Here is a 22222-nt window from a genome sequence, read left to right on the forward strand (position 1 = left end):
GTGGCTGAAAGGATTTACCGGGCGGACAGTTCTTGAAGCGTTGCGGGTGGTCGATTGATGGGCGTTGTAGGGCGCCGACATGATCGATATCAGTCGAGAAAGCCTAAAAGGCCCCAAGAGTGAATAGAGTTTATTCTGGAGTAGACACGTCGAGGATAACTGGCCATCTCGATTCCCGAGTCAGTTCTAGACAAGAAGCCAGAAGCCTCCAACTTGCCGACAACACCAAGGATGAGAGTAACGAGTTAGACTGCGAGCAGGATTCCCTGAAACAGCAGAAACAGCCGGGAATCTCCAACCGTAGACGTGCAGATTCTCGAACACTGAACGCCAGACGATGGCCTTTCGCATTAAAATTGCCCCTGACCAACGCATGTCTAGGCCGAGGATGGTCTAGTGCTGCCAGTTGGTCGAGACGCTAACAGGAACTATCGGGAGATTCCATATTAATTGATTTTAATGGACTTCGTTCTGCTGAACTTCCCCCCATCCATGATCCATGACCCTCCTCCACTCTCTCCACCACCTCCATCATCATCGCGATCGCTCTTTTTATTGATTTACCTGTCTTACCCTCACTCCTTTCCTTCTAAATTGCCTGACAGACTGGCATCTGTTCCTGGCGGAACCGCTTTCTCTCCCTCGCACCCTGTCCCTGGTTCCTTGCGGGCTTGACCAGCACCCTTCCTTGGTTCGTGTCCTCCTCATCCACCCGTCAACTTTTCTGCTTCGGCTGCTTACCGACCAGAAGAGACGAAAACATCCAAGAAACGAAGATTCCTTTTCAATTGATTCCAATCTCGCCCACGTTCCGCTGTCCGTGGCAGCCCTCGAGCTTCAACCCCCTTGCGCATTACACCGCAGTGCATCGCGGACCTCCCCTCCTACCCCCTCACGCCATGCCCAGGTGATACAGAGCCCGCGCCCTTGACCGTGCCTTTTAAATCAGACCCTTGGCTTGAATCCGGATATAATTGAGCTTAATCCCTGAATACTGCATAAGTACGACGCTCGATCCTGGTGACGGGCTTCTGAACTACATTCCGCTGGGCTTTCGTCCAATGCTCGACGAGCACAGCACTCGTCACCTATGAGTCGATCAATGCGGACTGGTAACGCCAGGGCCGCATCTCAGCAATCAGACATGGAAACAAACAACTCTCCTCCGCGAACACCACCAGGACCGTCGAGCTATAAGATCAAGAAAGGCCGTCACCCACGGCCATCGGTACGCGAAACTTTTTTAGATGATTTCAATGACAACGCAAACGACAGTTACGACTCCGGGGACGAGCGAGATCCCCATGACCTGTCGCTGTCTCCAAATCATGCCGCCCGCACCTCAATAGTTGATAATATGCTTCTCTCACTCGACCAATTCTCGTCTGGAACGTCGGTTCTGGACGATTACCGCTTGTTCAACTCCGCTTTTGAATCTCCTAGGTATACACATACTTCTCAGGACTCAGGTACGCAACGTCGTTATCGCGGACATACCTTTTCATCCTCCGTCTCGTCGGATCTGGAATATGGATATGACGAGGGTGCCAGCCGGTATGCGGCTCAGCATACGAGGGAGCGCCGGAGTAATAGCAGCTCAAACTTCCATACCGGCTTGAGAAGGTTTGAAAGCACCCGGAGCCGGGATGGGACAGGTTCTCGTGGTCAGCCATTCGATTATCGCGCTAGCGTTACGGCTCCAGGTACCCGCGCTGGGCGGAAAAGTAGCAAAGGAAGTACTTCTTCCAATCTGGATTTTGGTCCACCGCTTTCGCGGCGTCAGGGTGAACCGTCGGGTGAGAGGCGATCAGCGAGCTTTGACCTAGGGACGAGGAAGCCCTACATGAGTTTTCAAGCCTCATCGTCGGACTACGATTCGCTAACATACGACGGACTGGACGCGGCACCCACCCCAAGCGTTCCTGCGGGTCCCAGGAAATACCAACCACCATCTCAAGAATTCGCCGGTACCCTGAAGGCCCAATCATCGCGTACGCCAGTTGCTTCACGTAGGAACAGCATTAAATCCTCAAGAACGACCCAATCGCGCAAAACCCGTCCTGAAAACCTCGGCACAGCCGCGATGAGGTCCCGGGACACCGACTTTGCTCTTCTGGCTGACTCCGATCTGGAACCTCCGCCCAATATATCAGCCTCGCTCGACCCCCCAGCACCGAGCCCAACAATTTCATTCAATAAACCGGCATTGCCCACCCCGCCAGAGCCAACTCCAGTCAAAGAACGCCCTGGATTCTTTCGCCGAGTTTTTGGTTCGTCGAAGAGCCCTGCCGCCATGCCACCGGATGTCAGCCCATCCGAAAGCCCCTCTAAAGAAACTGAGGTCAGAGAAGCAACCGTCGCTAGCCCGATCGTCAAAGGACGAAGGCAACTCCAGAATAATCCAACGGGCGGAACTCATGCGCCTCGACCTGGTGCGCAAGTTGTGAACAAAAAATCGTCTTTCTTCCGCCGGCGGAAGAAGTCGGTAGCGGAGAATGTCCCGCCACCGATCGTCCTTCCCCAGAATCTTGCGAACAAGGCGGCAGCCTTGATGAAACCGGAGCCAAGCCCAGTCAGCAGCCTGAGGAAGGTCATGAATCCATATCTTGCAGATGCAAGTCCTAATAATAGTAACCCAGCAGTCGATTACTCAACTGAGTCTTCAGACTGGAGCACAGCGGCCAACGACCCAGATAACAAGAAGCCGGACGAGTCAAGGCGCAGGGAGAAAACTAACTCCTTGGCCCCGAATAACCTGCCAAAGGCTAAATACAGCCTTTACCCTGCTAGTGCGGCTGGCCCCACGCATGATACCTCTTTCTTAGGGACAAGTAGTGGCGACGAGGAGCCCGTTGTCAAGTCAAATGAGGTAGACGCCACCCCGCTCCCTCGTCGAAGACAAGAGCGCAGCGGAATCAGGGGTGGACCTGAGTCGGAAGACAGCGATGCAAAGACCGCAGAAGTCCCCGATATGTCGCGAAACAAACTGACAGCGCTGGACAATTTGCGCCCTACCTCGTTATCTCCCGTAGCAGAGCGTACCTCCCTTCATTCTGCAATACCTGTTATCGAGACCCCAGACGACAATATTCCCATTCAATCCCCCTCGAAGGACTCGAAAGATAAATACATGTACGACACAACTATCTGGAATGATGACTCTGACGCGCCTAGCAAGCTATCCACTCCGGTCATAGGCAAGGAGTCTCCCCGAGCCTCGATGTCAGAGGCCTCTAACTACTATACGGCGACGAATACCCCTATCGTCCCTCAAGATTCTGAGTGGAAGACATCCGAAGGCAATATTCGCCCCACGGATAGCGCTTCCCTAGATATACCTAGCGATGAAGACAAACAGCAAGCGCAAAAGCTTTACGACGGATCCGACGAGTTTGTTGGGAATGAGCCTGCTGCTGCTTGGCTTGGTAACCCAGATCGCGAGACGGTTCGAGCAGCGTATATGGAGCTGTTTGACTGGTCTAATATGAATATCCTCGCAGCACTTCGCGGTCTGTGTCTACGATTGGTGCTAAAAGGAGAAACCCAGCAAGTCGATCGCGTTTTGGATGCTTTCTCGACCAGATGGTGTCAGTGCAACCCTTCTCATGGCTTCAAAGCGTCAGGTTGGTTTCCCTTTCTCCCTCTTGTAATGATATCGCAACCACTGATATTATTAGACGTCGTTCATACTATTTGTTACTCGCTGTTGCTCTTAAACACTGACTTGCATCTTGCGGATATCGAGTCGAAGATGACCAAAGCCCAGTTTGTCCGCAACACGATGCCTACTGTTCAGCGTGTGGCTCTTGATGCCGCCCCAGATGAGTTTGGCAGCAAAGGAAATGCCTCGAATCTGGACTCTGGACTCCCCTCTTCTCGATCCGGAACGTTCCCCTCTGACGAGGCCGAGAGCGGCATTGCAAGTACGGAAAAGATCGACAAACCTACCAATGTTCCCGGTAAACTGGTGAATCGGCTTTCTCGAACTGACCTGGCGTCTAAGATGACGGCCGATGCTGAGAATGACGTTGGTCCCCTGGTCAGCACGCCATTCCACGGAACTACAAAAGCATGGGAGCAGCTAGTTGAAACCGTCCTTCGTGATTTCTATACCTCGATCCAGAAACAAAGGCTTCCTCTCCATGGATCCCAACAGGAAAGAGATGTGCCCCGGACAGCGTCTAGCGCCATGCTTGGACCTGCTCCGCACGGCCTCCGTCGCAGCCCAAGTACTGTCAGCAAGAGCGGTTCTGACATCTTCCCCCGAGGCCGCTCTGCCGATTCTCGCTTTGGTACTGCTCGCTGGTCTTCCAAGCCTCGCTCACGGGCAAGGCTATATCCACCTTCCACCCTCGGCTCTAGCCGAACAAGTTTAGACGATCAGTCATCCTTGTGGAGTCCATCTGGATCCAGTACTTGGAGCAAGTACTCTCTAGGAAAATTGACGTCGGCGTCTGTTGACTCTTTTGGATCAGGATACCCACATGCAGACTACCAACAGTCTATCGGTTTCGCGAACGCACTCAGCCAGGCCATTATCCGCGAGGACTCCGCACATTCCATTGTCAGCACCGAGGACCCAGAACGGACCGGTCAGCTTCTTGAGGATGAGACTTTGGAGCTTGCCGGTGCCCCGTGGGCTAAGGAGGGAAGCTTGAAACATAAACACCATTTGGATTCTGTCGATAAGCGTGCGAAAGACCGCAACTGGAATGAATGTTTTGCTGTCATTCAGCAAGGTTGGATGCGTCTTTTCTCCTTCAATGCTTCCACGAAATCGATCCGGCAGAAGGCCAAACGCCACCCTGGCGGCGTTGTTGTAGGTGGAGGTAATTGGACCGAGAATGCCGAGGAAATTTGGAAATTCCTCTTACGCCAATCCATTGCGAGTGCTCTACCGCCGCCGGGCTATTCCAAGTCCCGTCCTCACGTGTGGGCTCTAAGTCTGCCGACGGGCGCTGTGCACCTTTTCCAAGCTGGTACACCTGAGATTGTCCGAGAATTCGTCTCCAGCGCCAATTACTGGAGCGCGAGGCTATCCAAGGAGCCTCTGATTGGCGGTATCAGTAACATTGAGTATGGCTGGAGTGATGCGGTCATCAATAGCGCTTTGATTAACCCCGACTCGAACCGATCTCCTCCGTCCTCGTCCGGCGCCAGACCAAGCATTCAAAGCTCCATTCGAAGCTCTATCGACCAACAGGTTGTACGGCCGAAGTTGCCCGCTGATCGAGTAAACATCAGCGACTGGGCGCCACCGCAACAGAGTATGATGGCTGCTAACCTCAGCGAATCCGATCAATTGAAGACTTTGCAGACATACGTGAAGAATGTCGAGGCCGAGTTGCAACGACACAATGAACTTCGGTCTGCCATGGTCCTTGCCTTCTCACCACGGCATCCGAACGCTGCAAAGGCGATGTCCAACTGGGAACGCAAGTCTTCGTATTTGTTGCGGGAAATTGTCAAGTTCCGCACCTACATTGACTCCCTCCAGAACGCAATTGATGCAAAGAACAAGATCTACGCAGGCCGGGAGGAAGAAGAGCCTCAGCCTGACGAGGCGTGATTTCCCTCGATTCCTTTCTTGTTACTTTCTTTTCCTCTTTCATGAGGACCATTTGAACATGACTTCTTGTATTATACCCTTCAAGGACGGTATCCCCCCATGTACAGCGGTACCGGTTGAGCCCCCCCCTTTTATGACCCTGGGGGTTTATTTCAATTGTCTCTTTTTTCTGTCCTTTGTGTCTTCTTCTCGGCTATGACTATGATGTGGATAAGAGGAACGACTGTTTGACTGTGATCTAGACGAGTAATCTGTTAGAAAATCATAATGAGTTTGATACATGCAAACGAAACTAGTAGATGCAGAAGAGGAGTCGAATTGACCAGTGTGTGTGGTTCAATAAATCGGCAGCCGTGGTTGACGCTGACACTCCGCAGCAACAACAAACATTGGCTCCTGAATCCATCCTTAACCTCCTCATATTATCCCGACGAACATCTAGTGTCTCTCTCTCACTTGTGTCCATTGTTACCACACATACACTGCACTGCTGTCACTCTCTTTGACTTCCCAGCATCAAGAAGAAAACGGCTGCTATCTGCAGTCTAGCCTTGAGGAGGCACTAGCCCCTGCTGGGCGCCAAGTGGGTAAGACGAGCGCCCCTTCATCCATTCGGCGTTCACCATTCAGCATTTCTTGCTGCGAGATTGTGGAGATGCCAGAGACAGCGTGTGAGCTAGGCTAACCACTTGAAGACTAGAGAACGAATCGTCTGACGCTGTCTCCGTCACCATGTCGACCAGTCCCGCCCAACGGTCGAACTCGTCTGTCAACGCGCTCGCCGACAACGCGCATTTTGGGCGCCGCTCTTCGTTTTTCTCCTGCCCTGGCACAATATACTCCGACGCCGACCTTACTCTGGATACGGAAGACGAATTCTGCGAACCCTTCGACTATATGGTGGAGGATACGCGGCTGGACCTGTCGCCAAAAATAATGAATGCGACCGCCGCCGGCGAAGATGATCATCGTCAAAACACATCGCACGCCGCAACGCCCACCATGAATTACGACGATAACGAAACCACGAAGACTGCCTTTGAGCAACAAGATCGCGATGACTCTGGTCTTAGTATCGACCTCCTACCTCCCCTACCCGATCACGATGATAGCAGTCTCGAAGACCACAGTGACCCTGATCATCGCGCCGAGAACCAAACCTACCTTGAAGAGAACGAGATGCGATTGAGATTAGCAGACATAGAGTCGAGCTTTTTGCCTGAACCTTCGACAATTGCAGTCCCTCCGGCGAACCGCGCTATAGGCGTAGATGATACATACGTTGGCGGCATGGATAGTCAACCCGAGCTAGAATTCACAGAGCCGTCATGGGCGGCCCCAGACGAGTCCAGCCATGACATAGCATCGACGACTGATGGCGTTCCGATCCCGCATAGCCCTAGCCTGGGGCCCACCGAAGATAGCACGTTGAATCTGGATAGCACACCGGCCGCCTCAGCGGAGCAATACGAAGATCATTCAACGATGTTAGAGCCTCTCCCATCGTCACCATCTGCTGCTGCAGCAGCTCGACTGGAGAGTCGAAACCACTCCATGTTACCTGAAAATGCCGATGAGTCTAGTCAGTATAATCAGGAATACTCAGCCGATCAGTCCTTGATCGATGGCACCAACCAGACACTACATTCGGTCCCAGAATCCTGTACGACGTCGGCAACACACGCGAGGATCTTTAGTGATGGCCCTAACGAGGATACCACTTCCCGCACAAGCAGCCGACGGAGCAGTCGGCCCAAGTATTTGACGAGTCGTCAGTCATCAAACCGGCTCTCGTACTCCTCAGCGACAAGCAACGCCACTGAAATGACAAACACAAATAGCGATGCAACCTTAGGTGCTGCCGACTATGCGCTGCAATCGGGAGGTGCAGCCCCCGAAAATATGAGCATGACCGTAGGCTCCCGACGCAACAACTTGGCTAGGTCGGTGAGCCTAGGGAGTATGGCGTCTGGCATTTCAGGATATAGCGACGAGCATATTATGAGCAAACGAGACGTGAGTGGAACAACAGATAGCGGGCTACATACACTGGACGAGGAAGAAAGTCAGTCGCGTCCCACTTCATCGCACCAATCACAGTCGGAACAGCAATCACAATTAGAGTCTGCTGAGGATGCATCCGGCCCAATGACCCCCAAAGCCAAGCCTCGCGACCAAGCGTTTCCTACCGATACAGTAATCGCGGAGCGGGTGAAGGACGTGCAAGTGCCGAGTGCATTCGTCAAACAATTCCGCGAAGATTTCGGCAACGGGCAGTCTCCTGATAAGCGGACTGGAATGACTCCAGGGTTCGCTCGCAGCGGCCGATCTATGACCCTGAAAGAGCAAAGCAGCACCATAGATCGACTGTCGAAAGAGAACTTCGACTTGAAGATGCGGATACACTTTCTCAACGAAGCGCTGAACCGCCGCTCAGAGGAAGGAATCAAGGAGATGATCTCCGAGAATGTCGAGCTAAAATCAGACAAGCTGAAGTTGCAAAAGGATAATCAGGGTCTGAAGCGCAAAATTCGAGATCTCGAGAAGCAACTGAAGGACCAACAGTCTGATAAAGAGTCGATGATGAACCATGATCCGGAGGGCTCTGACGAAGACGACCGGGACCATGCTCAGGACGAGGAGGTACTGTTCCTTCGTGAAAGGGTTGAGACGTATGAACTCGAGATTGAACGGCTACGGTCAGAAAGTATCGCGAAGGAAAGTGAAAAACGGAGATTAGCAGAGATGGTCAAGTCCCTAAATGACGGTCGCCCTGTTGGGTCGGATTCAGGGGCAAGAGAAGAAAGGGTAAGTCAATTAATGAAATAACCCAGCTCCCTTGCTGATACAGCTTAGGATATGTGGAAAGATATGCTCGAAGCCGAAACTGCTGCTCGCGAACAAGCCGACGATGAGAACAGAAGGCTACGAGAAGAACTCATGCGCGCAAGGAGCGAGATAAGTTATGCCATGGCTCCGGTGGTGCCTTCAAGGACAGGACATCGGGACCGCGGAGGTTCTATAGTATCGTACTCCGCTTCTGACAAGGAAATGCACCGCCATGCAGCCACTGGTAGCTCTTCCGGTACTACCCTTGTGATGGAGTTTGAGCTGTTGAAGCAAGAAAATGCGGAACTGCGCAAGGAGGTCAGCGCACAGACTTCAATGCTAACATCGCGAAACCGAGAGAAGGAGCGCTTATATCAAGAGATCGAGGAGCTCAAACTCGGTCAACGTCGCGAGCGATCTATTGCCGGCGATAGCATCTTAGAACGGTCTGCGTCAAGAGCTCACGGGCGAGCCTCCTCCCGCACCAGCGACCAGACTGGACAGTCCCCGATCGATGACGCAGAACGCGAAGATTGGGAAGTTAGGAACGGACAACTACGGGACCAGGTCTCTGCACTGAAGCTAGAAAACCAAGGCATCCGACAGGAACTAGAGGACTACGTTAAAGAACTAGAAGCCTTGGATAAAGCCTACCAAGCCGATGTAGATCAAGCTGAAGAAGAGATACAGGGCCTACAACAAGAACGTGACCAAGCATTGCAAATGGCTGATGAGCGAGATGCTGCATTCCAGGATCTAAGAGCTGAAGCTCAAGAGGAATTGGACGCCATTGGCGATGAACTTGACCAGAAGGTTGAAGAATGCCAACGACTGACGGAGGAAATCCGCACGCAGGACGAAAATCTTCGAGCTTTGCAGGCAGAGATGCGTTCAGCCGGCGAGGGTATAATTCGACTAGAAGAAGATGCGCAGAACAACCTGCAGCGGTACAAGGCTGTGCAGCTGGAGCTTGAAGAGTGCAATAAGGAGATGGAGTCATTGGAGAAGAGTCTGTACGAAGCGAATGCAAAAGTACAACGACTCACTGTTCAAATCGAGTCGAGCCACAACGAAATCGCTTTCCTTCGCGAGGAGCAAGACGGTGATAAGATCAAGATTGGTGACCTCGAGTCCGAGCTCAAGACATACCGGATGAGCCTGCAAAGTGAGAAGGAGAAAGCACGGGAGCTAGAGGAGCGTCTTGCCGAGGAAAGGCATCAACGAGAGGTTGTCGGAAGCAAAGAGAAGCAAGAGGTGCAGCGGATCATGAACGAGCTCAACCGCGAGGCATTGATGGCAAAGGAAGAGGCTCGCAAGCTGAAGAAGAGTCTATCGACTCAAGAGATTGAAGCTACCACCTGGAAGGATCGGCTCACTGACTTGGAGAACAACCTGCGGGAAATTCTCGGTGATCTCACCGGCAGCCGTTCGAGTCTGATATCCAATATCACGAAACTACAGAAGGAACTGGAATCTACCGCGCTAGAGCTTGAGAGCACGCGGTCTACGCTGGATGAGAAGGAGTCATTACTGAAGAACCGCGACGCCCTTCTTGAGAGCCATGGACTAGAATCTCGAAAGCTTTCTGAACTTCTTGACCGCGAGCGTCATGCTCGTCGCGCGGACAAGCAGTCCTTCGAGCAGGCGCTCAGATCTCATCATCAAGCGTCGCGTACCATTACCCAGAACAACTCTCGGATTTCTGAGCTTGAGAGTGCACGAAGCCAAGATCGCAAGCGCTTCACCGGGTTGGAGCAGCAATTTAGAGAGCAGCTGAATGAGCGCAATTCCATGCTGTTGACCATCTGGAAACGCCTCTCAGCCATGTGTGGACCGGACTGGGCGCACTCCAACAGCTTGATCAACGGCAACTTACCGAGCCAGGAGGTCATTGGCAATATTTTGTTCTGGCCCGGGTTTAGCCGCAATCTTCTGCTAGCAGTCAAAACACTCGAGAGTGTGATATCAGGCTTCAAGAGCCGCGTTAAGGACGTGGAACAAAACCTCACAAAACAATATCAAACCCTCGAACACGCCTTTAGCATGCGAATAAAGAAGCTCGATCGGCTAGAAGAATCTGCCATGAACATGCGTGCTCAACTCCAGACTCGAAACCAAACCGGGCTTTCGCCTGAGATCTCCAAGCTTCGCGGCGAAAACCGACTCCTCAAAGCCGAACTCAACCTTGTGCAGTCTCACTCACGCAGTCGCGGCGCTGTAACATCTGCTGCGGGCTCGCCTCGCTCCTCAACCTTTGATGTGACTGAACGCGGGCCCCTCATTCGCGCACAGTCTGCAATTGAACCATCTACCTCCAAGTCCCTCGCCCGCTCTAGCATCCCTCAACCATCACAAGTCTCTTCATCTACAACCCTAGTTGAGAACGCCCCTGGCGCCGTGGCCAGCCGTCCACGCCATAAATCCTCTGACCCAGGCAATCAAGAAGTGTGGATCAAACGCCTCCACGAACTAGAAAAACGCCTCAAGGCCGAGCGCGAAGCGCGTCTGCTAGATCGCAGCGGCGCACGCAAACGCCTTGAGGAGCGCGATGCCGAGAATCAACGACTCCGCGCACAGCTAGAGCGACAGCGGTTACGGAAGGGGTTCTCAACAGAGACCTCAACCGACGACGGCCACGAACGGCACGGACCCGGTTCTGATCTCACAACCGGAGACGAAGGCTACAGAGACCGGGACCACGACGAAGAGCATAGCTCTAGCGAAGGAGAGGGAATTACAGTTGACATTGAGGTTTAACGTACGGGATCCGATTATTGTTATGCATCCTTAGCGAGGCGTGGTGGAGTTGATCTGGGTGTTTCTTTCTTATCCTTCCGTATGCTATGACTACCACTATGATTATGACTTTGATCACGACCACGACCTATATACCCTGGGCGTCTTGATCATTAATCTGATTCTTGGTTCGGTGTTGGTGTTGGTGTTGTGATGCTGGGATGCGTTGGCTGATGATGTACCTTACCTACCTACATGTACTTACGGCTTCTATCCATACATTACCGATACTGTGATCATTCAAGTTAGTATGAGTAAAGTTGAACATGATCTCTCCGTGGAGATCTATAAGTATCGAATGCTCGGACAACCTTCCTTCCCTCCGCATCCCAGTCCATGCCAATCCCTCGCCCAGCCACCCATATGACCGGCCCCCCAACCAAGATCAACATTTGAAAGAGAGCATTACATAAAATACTCAAAACTCGCACCAAGAGTAACAGCACGCCCCTGAGTAAAAGTAGAGTGTACCAGACTAAATACAGGGCACACTTCCCTACCCCTCGTTCGAACTTCGCACATTCCCACGAGAACAGAGCCGCGAAGCGAATACGAATCCGAGAAGAATTAGGTTAACAGATTCACAGGCCGTCAGTGAGTGGTACCATTCCCCGGCGACGGTACGAATACGACACCTTCAGTCGCAATCAAACATACCGTGAAGTGCACACGATCGATCAACGCCCTCCATTGGCATCCTGTCTCCTATCTACTCTATTGGTCCAGCCTAGGAGTTAAGGAAACCCAGCCTCGAGCGGATACGGAAGCGGACGTCGGGGGCGGGACCGGGCACGGTAGGGCTTCTACTCTGGAGTCTGCATTGTGTTTCTATCTGGGCGCCAGGGCATGGTATGCCGCGCGATTATTATCTCCTGGTATAGGGTAGTTTAGGAGGTTGGAGCTTAGGGGTGGGGATACGAGATACGAGTATCCCAATCTAGTCCAGTCAGGATGGCATGGCATAGCAGAGCATAGCACAGCACAGGCTCTACCTGTGCGCATCTCATCTCGTTTCGTAGGCAGCGTCGAGGAACCCCCCCGGAGGACCGAGGTACTCTGTGAGTCTCTGCCATGTGGGATATGAATTGTACTCGGTACTCTATATGGAGCTAATGTGGAGAATAAGGAGTAAGAGCAGCACAGCCTCATTGCGTGTCTCTGGACTCTGGAGTTCGAATGGAGCTGCAAGCATATCATCTGGAGATGAGATTGCGTGGCTTTCCCGGTGCCAGGCAGCATCGTTTCTCACGCGAGCCACTCGCCTCGGGTTCGTTTATGCTCGTGGCCATGCCATGCCATGCCATGCTCAATTAACGTGTTATGTCCGTGCCAAGGCCAAGACTTGGAATAAGTTAGTGATACAGTGCTGCGGAAACAATGCATCGGGCTGGGGAAAGGCCGATGCTGATAGCCTGATACCCAATTTCCTATCAGGGCATCGGGGCGGCTAGGGGCGAAGCTGTGGTTTAACAGGTGTAACTCTGGCGAGAGTTCTTTCTCTATGCAGAGCCAGATATAAACGAGGATAGGCGGGTTGATAACAGGCCTGTCAGTGCAGGTGACCGCATATTGCTCATAACCTTCCAATACTCTCGACCCAACTTGTTCCAAGTCAAGACCGAAGACACCGAGTGCGGGGTAACAATAACCAGCTCAACCTGCACTGCAGCAAGGTTTGCCATGCCATGATCTTGTGATGTGAATGAAAGTCAAGAAACTCCGGGGCAGTGACCGGTCCATTATTGCCCCTTTATCTTGTCGGTCAGGAAAGTAAAGCTAACCTTACCCCCGCGCGACGTCAGAATGCAGATACGCGGATCGGTAGTATCTCCTGGGGGTGGTTTACCGTTTATGAGCTAGATGCAGGCGAGGTACTTTCGTCCTCCATACAGAATGCCAGGACTTAAGCTGGATATAGGCGTATGTCCGGTGAGGTTATCTTCCAACTTTCAAGGTTCCATGCAATGAGAAACTTATAGATAAGTTATCTCTGGATTGGATGCGGAGGAGGATGTCGAATGCGCTCACAGACGCAAACAGAAATCCAAAACCGCCAAGATAGCTATATTCTTGGCTTCGTTAAAGGAGTCGATCTGTTGATGTTCCTATGAACGACCGGGGGGGAGTTCACCCGGCCGAAATCACAACAAAGGTCAAACGGCTCAATAGTTCCCATTTCGAGGTAGCCAGCGGCCAGCCCCTGAGCCTTGAGGAAGCTGGAGAGCACAGCCACTAGCAAACTCTTATGCCGGGGCCGTTTGTTGTGCCTTTGACTGACTGGACTTGAAAGTTGAGGCCGGACCCTGGATACTCCCACCTCCGCTCCAGCATCCGAGTCAGAAGTTGGAACCCCGAGCGATCGCCGTAATGCAGACAATACCATACAGTTTTTCTTACGGCGGGAGCCCCCTGATCCGGGCTTGTAATTTACACCAGCGGTAATTGTGGTGTTTTTGAAAAGATGGAAGATGGAAGCGCTAGAATCACTGCCGAAGGCCTTGGCGCCAGGAACGTGTGCCAGCCACATACGTCGATGATTTTTTAAAGGGACAGTGGTCTGGATCTTTGATTATGAAAGTAAGAGGTGGAGCTTCGGCTACTTTGCTCTGGGAAGTGTAGTAGTAGTAGGCTAGTAGTACGGAAGTGAGGCTTTTGTTGCGTCGAGGAGAAGAATTTTCTCAGTGGAGTTGCTTAGGCTCCGCTGTGAGTCAATTGCAGCAAACTGAAGTATGAAACTGAACCTTTGACTGGAACTGTTCGGTAGAGTCGGCACGGGGATGCTGAAAGATTCAATACATTGTCAATCGATCAGATTGTCAATCGTCAGAGTTCAGTACAGTGGGTCCTCGGTGCTGAAGCCGTGTATAGTTCAGACAGCGCCGGCAACGACATACTCCGTACAGATAGCCTAATCTCTCCACGCCTTATACAGAATCTTGCTTCCATACTTCTCTCCCTTCTTCAGGATAACAGTGTGCCGCCACTCCGGCACATTTACCGCATTCACATACCGACTAGGCTCAATGCAGAACCCCGCGAACGGCCCGCGCGCAGGGTTCTCTCCATCGGCCTCTTGCACATCGATGCCAGCGCCAGTGTAAAACTGGAAGGCTGGGTCGGTGCTGTGCACTTGCAGGTTGATGCGGGAGTCCTTGTGTCGGAACTCGGCGAGGAGGTTCATTGGTCGGCTGCGGGTATCGATTTGAACAGAGCTGAGGTCTCGGTCGACAACGAAGCAGTCATCGAAAGCGGCGGATGGGCCGAACTCAAAGGACTGGGTTGTGTCAATCTTGTGCTGTTCGATTGGGCCGACGGGGATGCCGGTTTCAAGGGGGAGGTAGTCTCTTGTTGCGAGTTTTGCGGTCGTCCCTTCTGCGGCGCTGGGGGCGCCACTGAGGTTGAAGTAGCTGTGGGGTGTTAGCAGCATACAGTGGTAGTGAGTCGGGATGGGTACCTGTGGTTTGTGATATTGACGACCGTCTCCTCAACCTCATCTCCCACCAGCTCTGCCTCATACTCAATGTCGAGAACAGACCGAGGAATTCCCTCCTCCACCTGTTCACTAACGGTATAAAAGACTCTCAGCTCCACAGCTCCAGGGTAACCCTGGTCCCCATGGGGGCTCAGATAGGTATAAAGCAAGGACTCCTTGCCATCACGCTTCACGACCGTCGGGCCCTCAAACTCAAGTCTTCCAAAACCACGGCTTCCCCCATGTAGCGCATTAGGACCGTCGTTTGTCTCTAGCTTGACCTCTTGCCCATTAAGGCTGCCAATAACGCCACCCTTGATACGATTGGCGACACGTCCGATTGTAGCGCCGAACCAGGGGCGGTTGTACTTCTCGTAGTATTCCTTCTTGGTGAATCCCTGGACGATGTTTTGCCCGTCGACGTTAAATTCCTGGATGATGGCAGCGAGGTTGGAGAATTTGACGGAGGTGTGATCGCCCATTTTGCTTGTTGTGTCTTTGGAGCTCTCTAGGTAATTTGTTGCTGGTACGAGGCAGTCGACGAAGAATGTGTTCAGGCGGGAGTTGAGGTCATGTAGGATGGGGTGGTGCTATGGAGGGGTTGCTTTTACCCCGCAATAATAATACCCGCCTCAACGGTCGCCAACACCCAGCGTCCTTGATTTTATCCTACGATAGGTGGCATTTCTGCTGCGGTTAAATTGGAGAGCTCTGGGGAGCAGCTCAGGAGCTTGCCATGCGCTTATTAGGCTAAATCTTGTCGGGTAATCTCCCGCCGAGATAATGTGCCTGAGTACGAATATTGGGGATAAATGCAAGTCAACTTGACTGTCGGTACACAGATATTTGCAATCAGTCAGAGATCAATACTGCCAAACCTGTCGGAGCTCAAAAATCGCCAATTGGGCTCAGTCCTGGAAATGATTCCACCGCTTGATCTACTCGGTGTAGACTGTAAAGTGCCTAAAATAGATAGAGGTAAGCTGGAAGAGGGAGAATCATGACAAACCCGTGGACCTGGGTGATGTGAGACAGTGAGATCGTTATATATCGACCCTCCACCAGGCTTATCCAGTCTCATCCAGTAAGGGATTTGTGTCACATCAATAGTTTTACCAACATCACTCTTACTCATACTCACTCATGAACCAAAACAATCTCAAAATTGGAGCTAATATCGCTAATCAATAGCCTAACCAGCTAACGCAAGCCCCATGCAAACACAAAACAAAACAAAGCAGATCGATCCCTCCTTCCCTTACGGCCGTGTGTATTTTCAAACATCGCCAATGCCTAACAAGGTACCTACAATTTCAAGCGCCAGCGCCCTTCAAGGAGCTAGTGAGAAGATAGCACCCACCCCCAAAGCACCATCGTGACCATCCTCCAATCTCGCTTTCAGCCCCAAGATCCTAAAATTCTGAACTGTAACAATCACCAAAAGCCGAAGCAATCGGCGTCCGCGGCAGCCCCAGTTCCGAAGTCCGTGCCGATGCAAATAAATCTCCAGCATAGGCTCCGCTGACAAAGCGCCTTAACGAGGCGGCGTCTTTGAAGTTTGATGCAACTCCCCGTCTGTTTCGAGATGAATCGGAAACTCCGTGTTTCGTTTCATTCAGCTTACCGTTCCAGAAACAGGAAAACGGGCAGTCCACTCTCATCTCACGTGGTATGATCCTTGAGAGCTGGAGCTGAACGCTGGGCCAAGGGTTGCACTGCAGCAGCAAGCACCCCGCGGCGCCCGGAGCGTCCGCGGCGAGCGTCGGCGAGCGGGCGGACTCGGTATACTACCACTTTCGGTAATATGCTGCGGGCATGCAGCAGTGTGGTGAGCTGGATATCGCAACTTCGCGGGCTCAGGTCGCGAATTGTTGCTCCTCCACAACGAGAATCATTAAAGCGATCCTTTGGCGTGATGACAAACCCGTTGACTCATGCTTGTACTCGGTGCTCCTGCAGGAAGCTCGTATAAGGACTAAGCTCTCAGCTTGACCAACTATAGCCTACTCCCGGAGTGTCTGCATGCGGGGTCCAGCCCTAAGTATGGTTTGCATTGATATTGTATAAGATTGGATTAGAAATCAGCGGATTTCTGATTATCAACGGCTTTGAAATGAAGTTTGCAGGAGCGACAAACTCTATCAGATTGGGGTTGGTATCGGAGTTCAAGGTTCCTACTCAGTTACTGATAGTAGTAGTTAGTATCGAGCGAACAAACACGACCCTAGCTAGCTGTCAACATACGTAGATTAATGAGGCATTTTACCATCATTGCCCTGTAGAGATACAAGCCTCGTACTTTGCTCGCAGTATTCAGGAATCTCATGATATTCAACTACAACTTGACCTCGGTAGAACCAACTCTGATAGGTATATAACGATCCTGATTCTGACGGCAGAGTTACCAGTTTCCACATCATGATGACCGACGGGATCCACACAGCATTCCATCCACAGCAAAACCATAACCACACATTTGGATCCGACGGAGTGAAGGACTAAGCTGACACTTCAAATCAGCCAATCAAACCCTCAGGCCGAGAATATAGGGCTCATGAAACAGTGAAAGTGCGAGAACTGAGAAACCGTGAGTAGCAGGTAAGTTATGCTATGTCCGAATCCAGCTGTATAAACCACGAGAGAGGGAATTCGGCAACTTTCCCTTAATCACCAGTCATCGGTCTCAACCTGGAAACCCTGACAAGATGTAACTCCTCAAACCCGCCGCTAACTACAGTAGTGACTAGTCTAGTCAGCTCAAGTTTCTACTTTCTAGCAAGAACCCTGCTAAAGCAGCCCGCTAAATCGCTAGACCCGCGACGGTGCGTCCAATTCCATGCTTCCACCCAGCCATCGTGCGATCGGGGTCGGATGTTCGGTCTTTCGGAATTGTCTTCTGGAGGGCTACCTGGAAAGACAAGAATTGACGGCGGTCTTGGCTTGTCTGGCCCTGACTAAAGGGTTAAGTCTAGCGAGTTGCTGCTCTTGTGGCCATGATCGTATATCAGAGGATGTCTAATCATGATTACTGTGTCTTAGTATAGAGAAATCCATTGTCATTCGAACCGTCGACTTGTACAACCTCGCCTCAGCCCTGAGAAGTGAGAAAGCGAGGTAGCAAGTGGATCAAAACGGCCGGTCCAATTTGCAAAATTTCGCCTCGGCCATCCGAATCTAATACACGACAGCTCCACGGCATCCAGACACCTAAGTTCTAACAGTGTCAGGAAGTCTCCGTCGCCTCGGGGTCGCTGACGGACCCGGAGATAAGAAATTCGATTTTCGCTCGTGACGTGCTCCAGCCTCCGATTAGTCAGGGAGGGTTTTTTTCGACTTCGATCTTCAACGTCATCTGCATGTATGGAGCTTATTCTTTGTGGGGATTTTTTTTTTTTCAGGGATAAGGGGTTAGGCAGTCTAGATTTATGATTGTAGTGGCTCGTAGGTAGGTACTTTCGTAAACAGCGAAGGGAGTTCGTTGTGATGACTGGTGGCTGTTGGTGGTGCGGGATGGGATGGATGGATCAGGATTAGGACTTCCTATCTGGGATTTATATGCAAGTAGTTTGAGGAAATCATTAATAGATATTCATTATGGTTTGGATATGTTCGTTCTATGGCATCACTTCGGTACAAAGGGAAATAAAAATGCACAAGAATAAAGAGTTGAGAAGGAAAAGAAAGGATATAGCCGCATATATCAAACTCCGTATATTTTTGCCAACACCAAACACCAAAACCGAACCCATAGTGGAATAATGCCTCCCAAACTGCAAGCCCGAAGACACCAAAGCCAACCATAATGCGAGGATATCGTACAGCAACAGCCAGAACGAGCTTGTTATGACGTGATCTCAAGCTGGGTGTTCAGAAACTGATTGATATCATCGTAGTCGTTCTTAGTGTTGTCCACATACCCCGGGATGACGCATCCCAGGGGAATTGAACGGTTGAACATTGGCGACGAAATGTCCTCGTATGGTAGGCCGCTATATTGCGCAGATATGAGGTCAATCTCGTCGTAGCCTCCGAAGCCGTTAGGGCTTGGCCATGGCGGATTTTGGAGCTGGGCGCTCTGTAGTTCCGATGGGTCGACGACACCAGGCATGGACATGGTCTGCATTGGCGTGACAAAGGATGGGTTGTTTGGCGTCATTTGCTCGGTTTTGATCGCGGTTTGGGGAACGTCAATCCGCAGTGTCGTGGGCGGGCTGATGGTTGATGGCGTCTGCGGTAGAGCGTGTGCGAAAGGATCTGAGAAACTAGGTGGCATGATCGGAGAGTGGGCGCTCTCTGAACTGGAATCCGATGAGTCCTGGCGCAGCATGTGTCCAGCGTTGTGCTTCCATAGCTCCTGTTGCATAGCGTCCGCGTTCTCTTCGAAGTGCTTGCTCTTATCAAGTGCGCCCAGATGGGTGAGAAGGTCGTGTGTTAATGGGTGTCCGTTGGATTCGCATTTCAGCGGTTCTCCCTGCCACCCTTCGCCGTCGAGAAGGCGTCGATATAATTGCTGAAGACCATTTACTAGCCATGTCTGTTGCTGCTCCAACATTTCAACGTAACTATACAGCACCAGTCAGCTTCCATAGCGTTCAAAACCTCAAGTCTGCCAGGTGCATGCTCACCCCTTAGGGTACACTTTGTCATGGGCCTTCTTTCTCTCGCCGAACACGCAGAGAGTGTTGTCCGCTCGACAGCGGCCACATGGTTTGGCTCCGTCACACTGCGCCAGGTCAGCGCATCAGTGGGTGCTGATGCTGGGCCGAGGCCTTGCTTACCTTGGACTTTTTCAGGCGACACCGATCGCAGGCCTTGCAGACTCGCTTACGAACACCGCTGTCTGAATGCGAGTTGTCGGAGGCTGGCGTTGATTGGCGCGCCGTCATTGTGTATAGTAGTATATATGTGTATAGATCGTCGGGAGAGGAGAGGTGAGGAAATTCCGGGGCGCAAGGATGAGCAAGCCCCAGAATCCGACGTTAATGAATAAGCTCTAAGCTTTTTTTCCCCCCAGCTAAACTGTCTCTTGCAGTTCCTTGCTGTTGTCGCTGTTGCAATAGTGTGGTAATGCTCGGATCGGCATTCAATACGTCAAGAGCGGAAGTCGATGATACAAAGAGCACAGGAAGGTTTCAGACGTAAGTGATAGCTGGAGTGTCGAGGGGACCAATGTAATGCTCGAATCGCAGGCAGAACCAAGGTGGGATGAGTATACGGCCGGATTTGGAAGATGGTTGCAGTTGAGATGGCAGTGGTTGTTTGGTCGGCTAGAGTCGAAGTGTCAACCTTTAGTAAAAGCCAGGAAACGTTCGAACCTTCCAAGGAGGGAGAGCTGGTTCTTTTATTATAATCGATGCAAGAGCTAGTACTCTTCCTGAATAATGCTGACTTGATTATTTACTGCTAAGAGAAAAAAAATTATTAAATATTAAATAATTCAAATCAGAAAAAGTAATCATTTCATGGATTATTCAGATGCACAGGGCATTACGGACTTTGTAACCCGTTCTCCGTATACCCCATTACACGCCATTACGGTAATTTCAGCTCTGTAAAGCTGACTTGATTTGCAACACTAGCTACCCACAGTCAGCTGCTATTGGATTAACCACTTAGGCTTTTCGATGTCATGGACAGGCTACTATCATGCTGATACCCGTCCAGCTTGTTCGCAGCCTCAGTCTACGTACAAAGCAAGCGAGTTGCCGTCTCCAATGAATTGGCTATAGGCTGGAAATCGCAATACTGAAGCCATATTTACTTGATTGTGCACAACGGATCGCGGAAACATCTCGCAAATCGACTAATCTCTTCTAGGTCTAAACTCGGAACTCGGAGACATTTACTTTCCCAGATGGAGCAAGTGGCTCGCTCGGCTTGATTATCTGATCATCCATCCGTTCTCTCTGCTCAATACCGACCAAAAGTCGCTCATTTAAGTCCCGTATTTCCGACCTTGGGACAATGGTGCATCGGATGGAGTTACAGATGCTAGGAGTTTGAGAAGGATATCAGCCCAGCAATCAGCTGTGTCATACCCTCTAGGAGCTGGCGAAGCGAGACAACCGAGTCCGCCCCGACGATGCTATGCACCGCATAGTACATACATTAATCATCGCCTCGCCAAGTAATGAACATCGGGCCCTGGATAAGGCGGGCAGCTGATGATCGGATCCATGATCCAGGCACCTGCTACTGAATCTGGCAACTCCTTCGTATGCTCCTTCTCCAGTGCATAAGCGGAGTTACGGCACAACCGTCGGGTTCCTCGTGGACTATCGGCACACCCAAGCCGAGCACTCGATGAAGTCAGGCCTGTCTTGTGTCTGAGCTTTCTGCAGGGCTGGCCCCATGGGCAACACTCATTGTCCAGACTCCATTGTCTGTTAGACTGTCAGTGTCAAACAGGGCACTTGAGAAGAATCTTCAATTCCCATGATCACCAACGGGCGGGATAACCCACACGGGCCACCGCCCATGGGTATGGAGAACGCACTCACTATCACCATCCTGGATAAGTCGGATGAATTTCAGGAAAAGTCGGATGACTCTTAAAAGCTTGGCCTGTCAGCTTGCCACACTGTAACTCCTTCGGAGATATCTTGATACGATTGTTAATGCTTCCCTGACGCCGTTGAGACCTCACACCCTTTTCCCCCGAGGTACTTCGCGCCTAGAAACTGGATGATACGAAGCAAGGTTGCATCATGATTCATGAGCCATCATGACGTGGAATCTTGTGCCTCATTATCCTATCCGCAACCTTCTACCTATCTCGCTAGTGGTGAGCGTATGCACCTCGTACCTGTGATAGCTCTAGAACAACGATCATTGGTCCCAGGTTTGACTTCATTCTTGCGCCACTTGATCATGACCAAGCCATCGAGCTACTATCACCAAGTTTCTCATACTCCAGAGCCTAGAGTAGAAATCTAGCCCTTTACGCCAATTCTCCTGATACAGGGCAAACCCGCCAGAGTGGCCCAAAATCATGTGCTTCAACGGAACACCTACTGTACCTAAAACCTACATCCGAATGCCCGATTGACTCCGAAGCTCGGCGTGGCATCATCGTGCATGCAGCATCACGCCGCGGACTCTAGAGCTACCATAAGGTTTGCGCGAGTCGCGGGCGTTGCCCAATTTGAGTCTCGGGCAGGACCCGACTGACCCTTCAACCTTGGCCAGCTAAACTGTTAGCCTGGATAAGGATTCTAGATTCTTGTCCATGGTGCTGTGAGCAGCAGAAAACTGAGAGGAGTGGATATGGGCTCGTTCCTCGGTCTCCATAGCACAAGGTTTTGAGTTGAGAACGACTGATCCACTCTTGAGTCTGGATGGCCAATTGCCAGCCCACCACGTCATAGACGCGAGATATCCAAGGAGAAAGTGCATCGTGGGTTGTGAATTGACTTCTACATACTTGCTTTAACTTTGTTCTATTGAAATAGAAGAAGCTAACAGAAGCTGATATGCGCCACGTGGTATGCTTAACAGGATCTAGATTCTGTTGTGGCTTCGGATGTACTAATATAGCCAGTTTGCTCGGATGTCCG

At 51.4% G+C, this 22222-nt stretch overlaps 4 protein-coding genes across 4 annotated transcripts; 2 read left to right on the top strand and 2 right to left on the bottom strand.

Annotated features, from left to right (window-relative positions):
- Positions 1-1144: 1144 nt before the first annotated feature.
- Positions 1145-5569, top strand: BJY04DRAFT_217267 (Sec7 domain protein; the record flags this gene model as incomplete). Its single annotated transcript, XM_073715994.1, has 2 exons — positions 1145-3623; positions 3678-5569. 2 exons carry the CDS (start codon positions 1145-1147, stop codon positions 5567-5569), a joined length of 4371 nt encoding a protein of 1456 aa, XP_073572164.1.
- Positions 5570-6350: 781 nt separating this feature from the next.
- Positions 6351-11504, top strand: BJY04DRAFT_186910 (putative anucleate primary sterigmata (ApsB)). The gene is made up of 2 exons (XM_073710956.1): positions 6351-8377; positions 8426-11504. Exons 1-2 carry the CDS (start codon positions 6467-6469, stop codon positions 11153-11155), a joined length of 4641 nt encoding a protein of 1546 aa, XP_073572165.1. The 5' UTR covers positions 6351-6466; the 3' UTR covers positions 11156-11504.
- Positions 11505-13911: 2407 nt separating this feature from the next.
- BJY04DRAFT_40109 (aldose epimerase family protein) lies at positions 13912-15273 on the bottom strand. Its single transcript, XM_073720296.1, has 2 exons — positions 14649-15273; positions 13912-14601 (listed from the first exon to the last, which is right to left on the bottom strand). The coding sequence occupies exons 1-2, from the start codon at positions 15146-15148 to the stop codon at positions 14103-14105; spliced, it is 999 nt and encodes a 332-aa protein (XP_073572166.1). The 5' UTR covers positions 15149-15273; the 3' UTR covers positions 13912-14102.
- Positions 15274-18231: 2958 nt separating this feature from the next.
- Positions 18232-20051, bottom strand: BJY04DRAFT_186920 (Zn(II)2Cys6 transcription factor domain-containing protein). Its single transcript, XM_073710957.1, has 3 exons — positions 19445-20051; positions 19292-19389; positions 18232-19228 (listed from the first exon to the last, which is right to left on the bottom strand). Exons 1-3 carry the CDS (start codon positions 19550-19552, stop codon positions 18508-18510), a joined length of 927 nt encoding a protein of 308 aa, XP_073572167.1. The 5' UTR covers positions 19553-20051; the 3' UTR covers positions 18232-18507.
- Positions 20052-22222: the final 2171 nt, after the last annotated feature.

Source organism: Aspergillus karnatakaensis, assembly GCF_047715665.1.
Source record: "Aspergillus karnatakaensis strain CBS 102800 unplaced genomic scaffold BJY04scaffold_19, whole genome shotgun sequence".
NCBI lineage: Eukaryota > Fungi > Ascomycota > Eurotiomycetes > Eurotiales > Aspergillaceae > Aspergillus > Aspergillus karnatakaensis.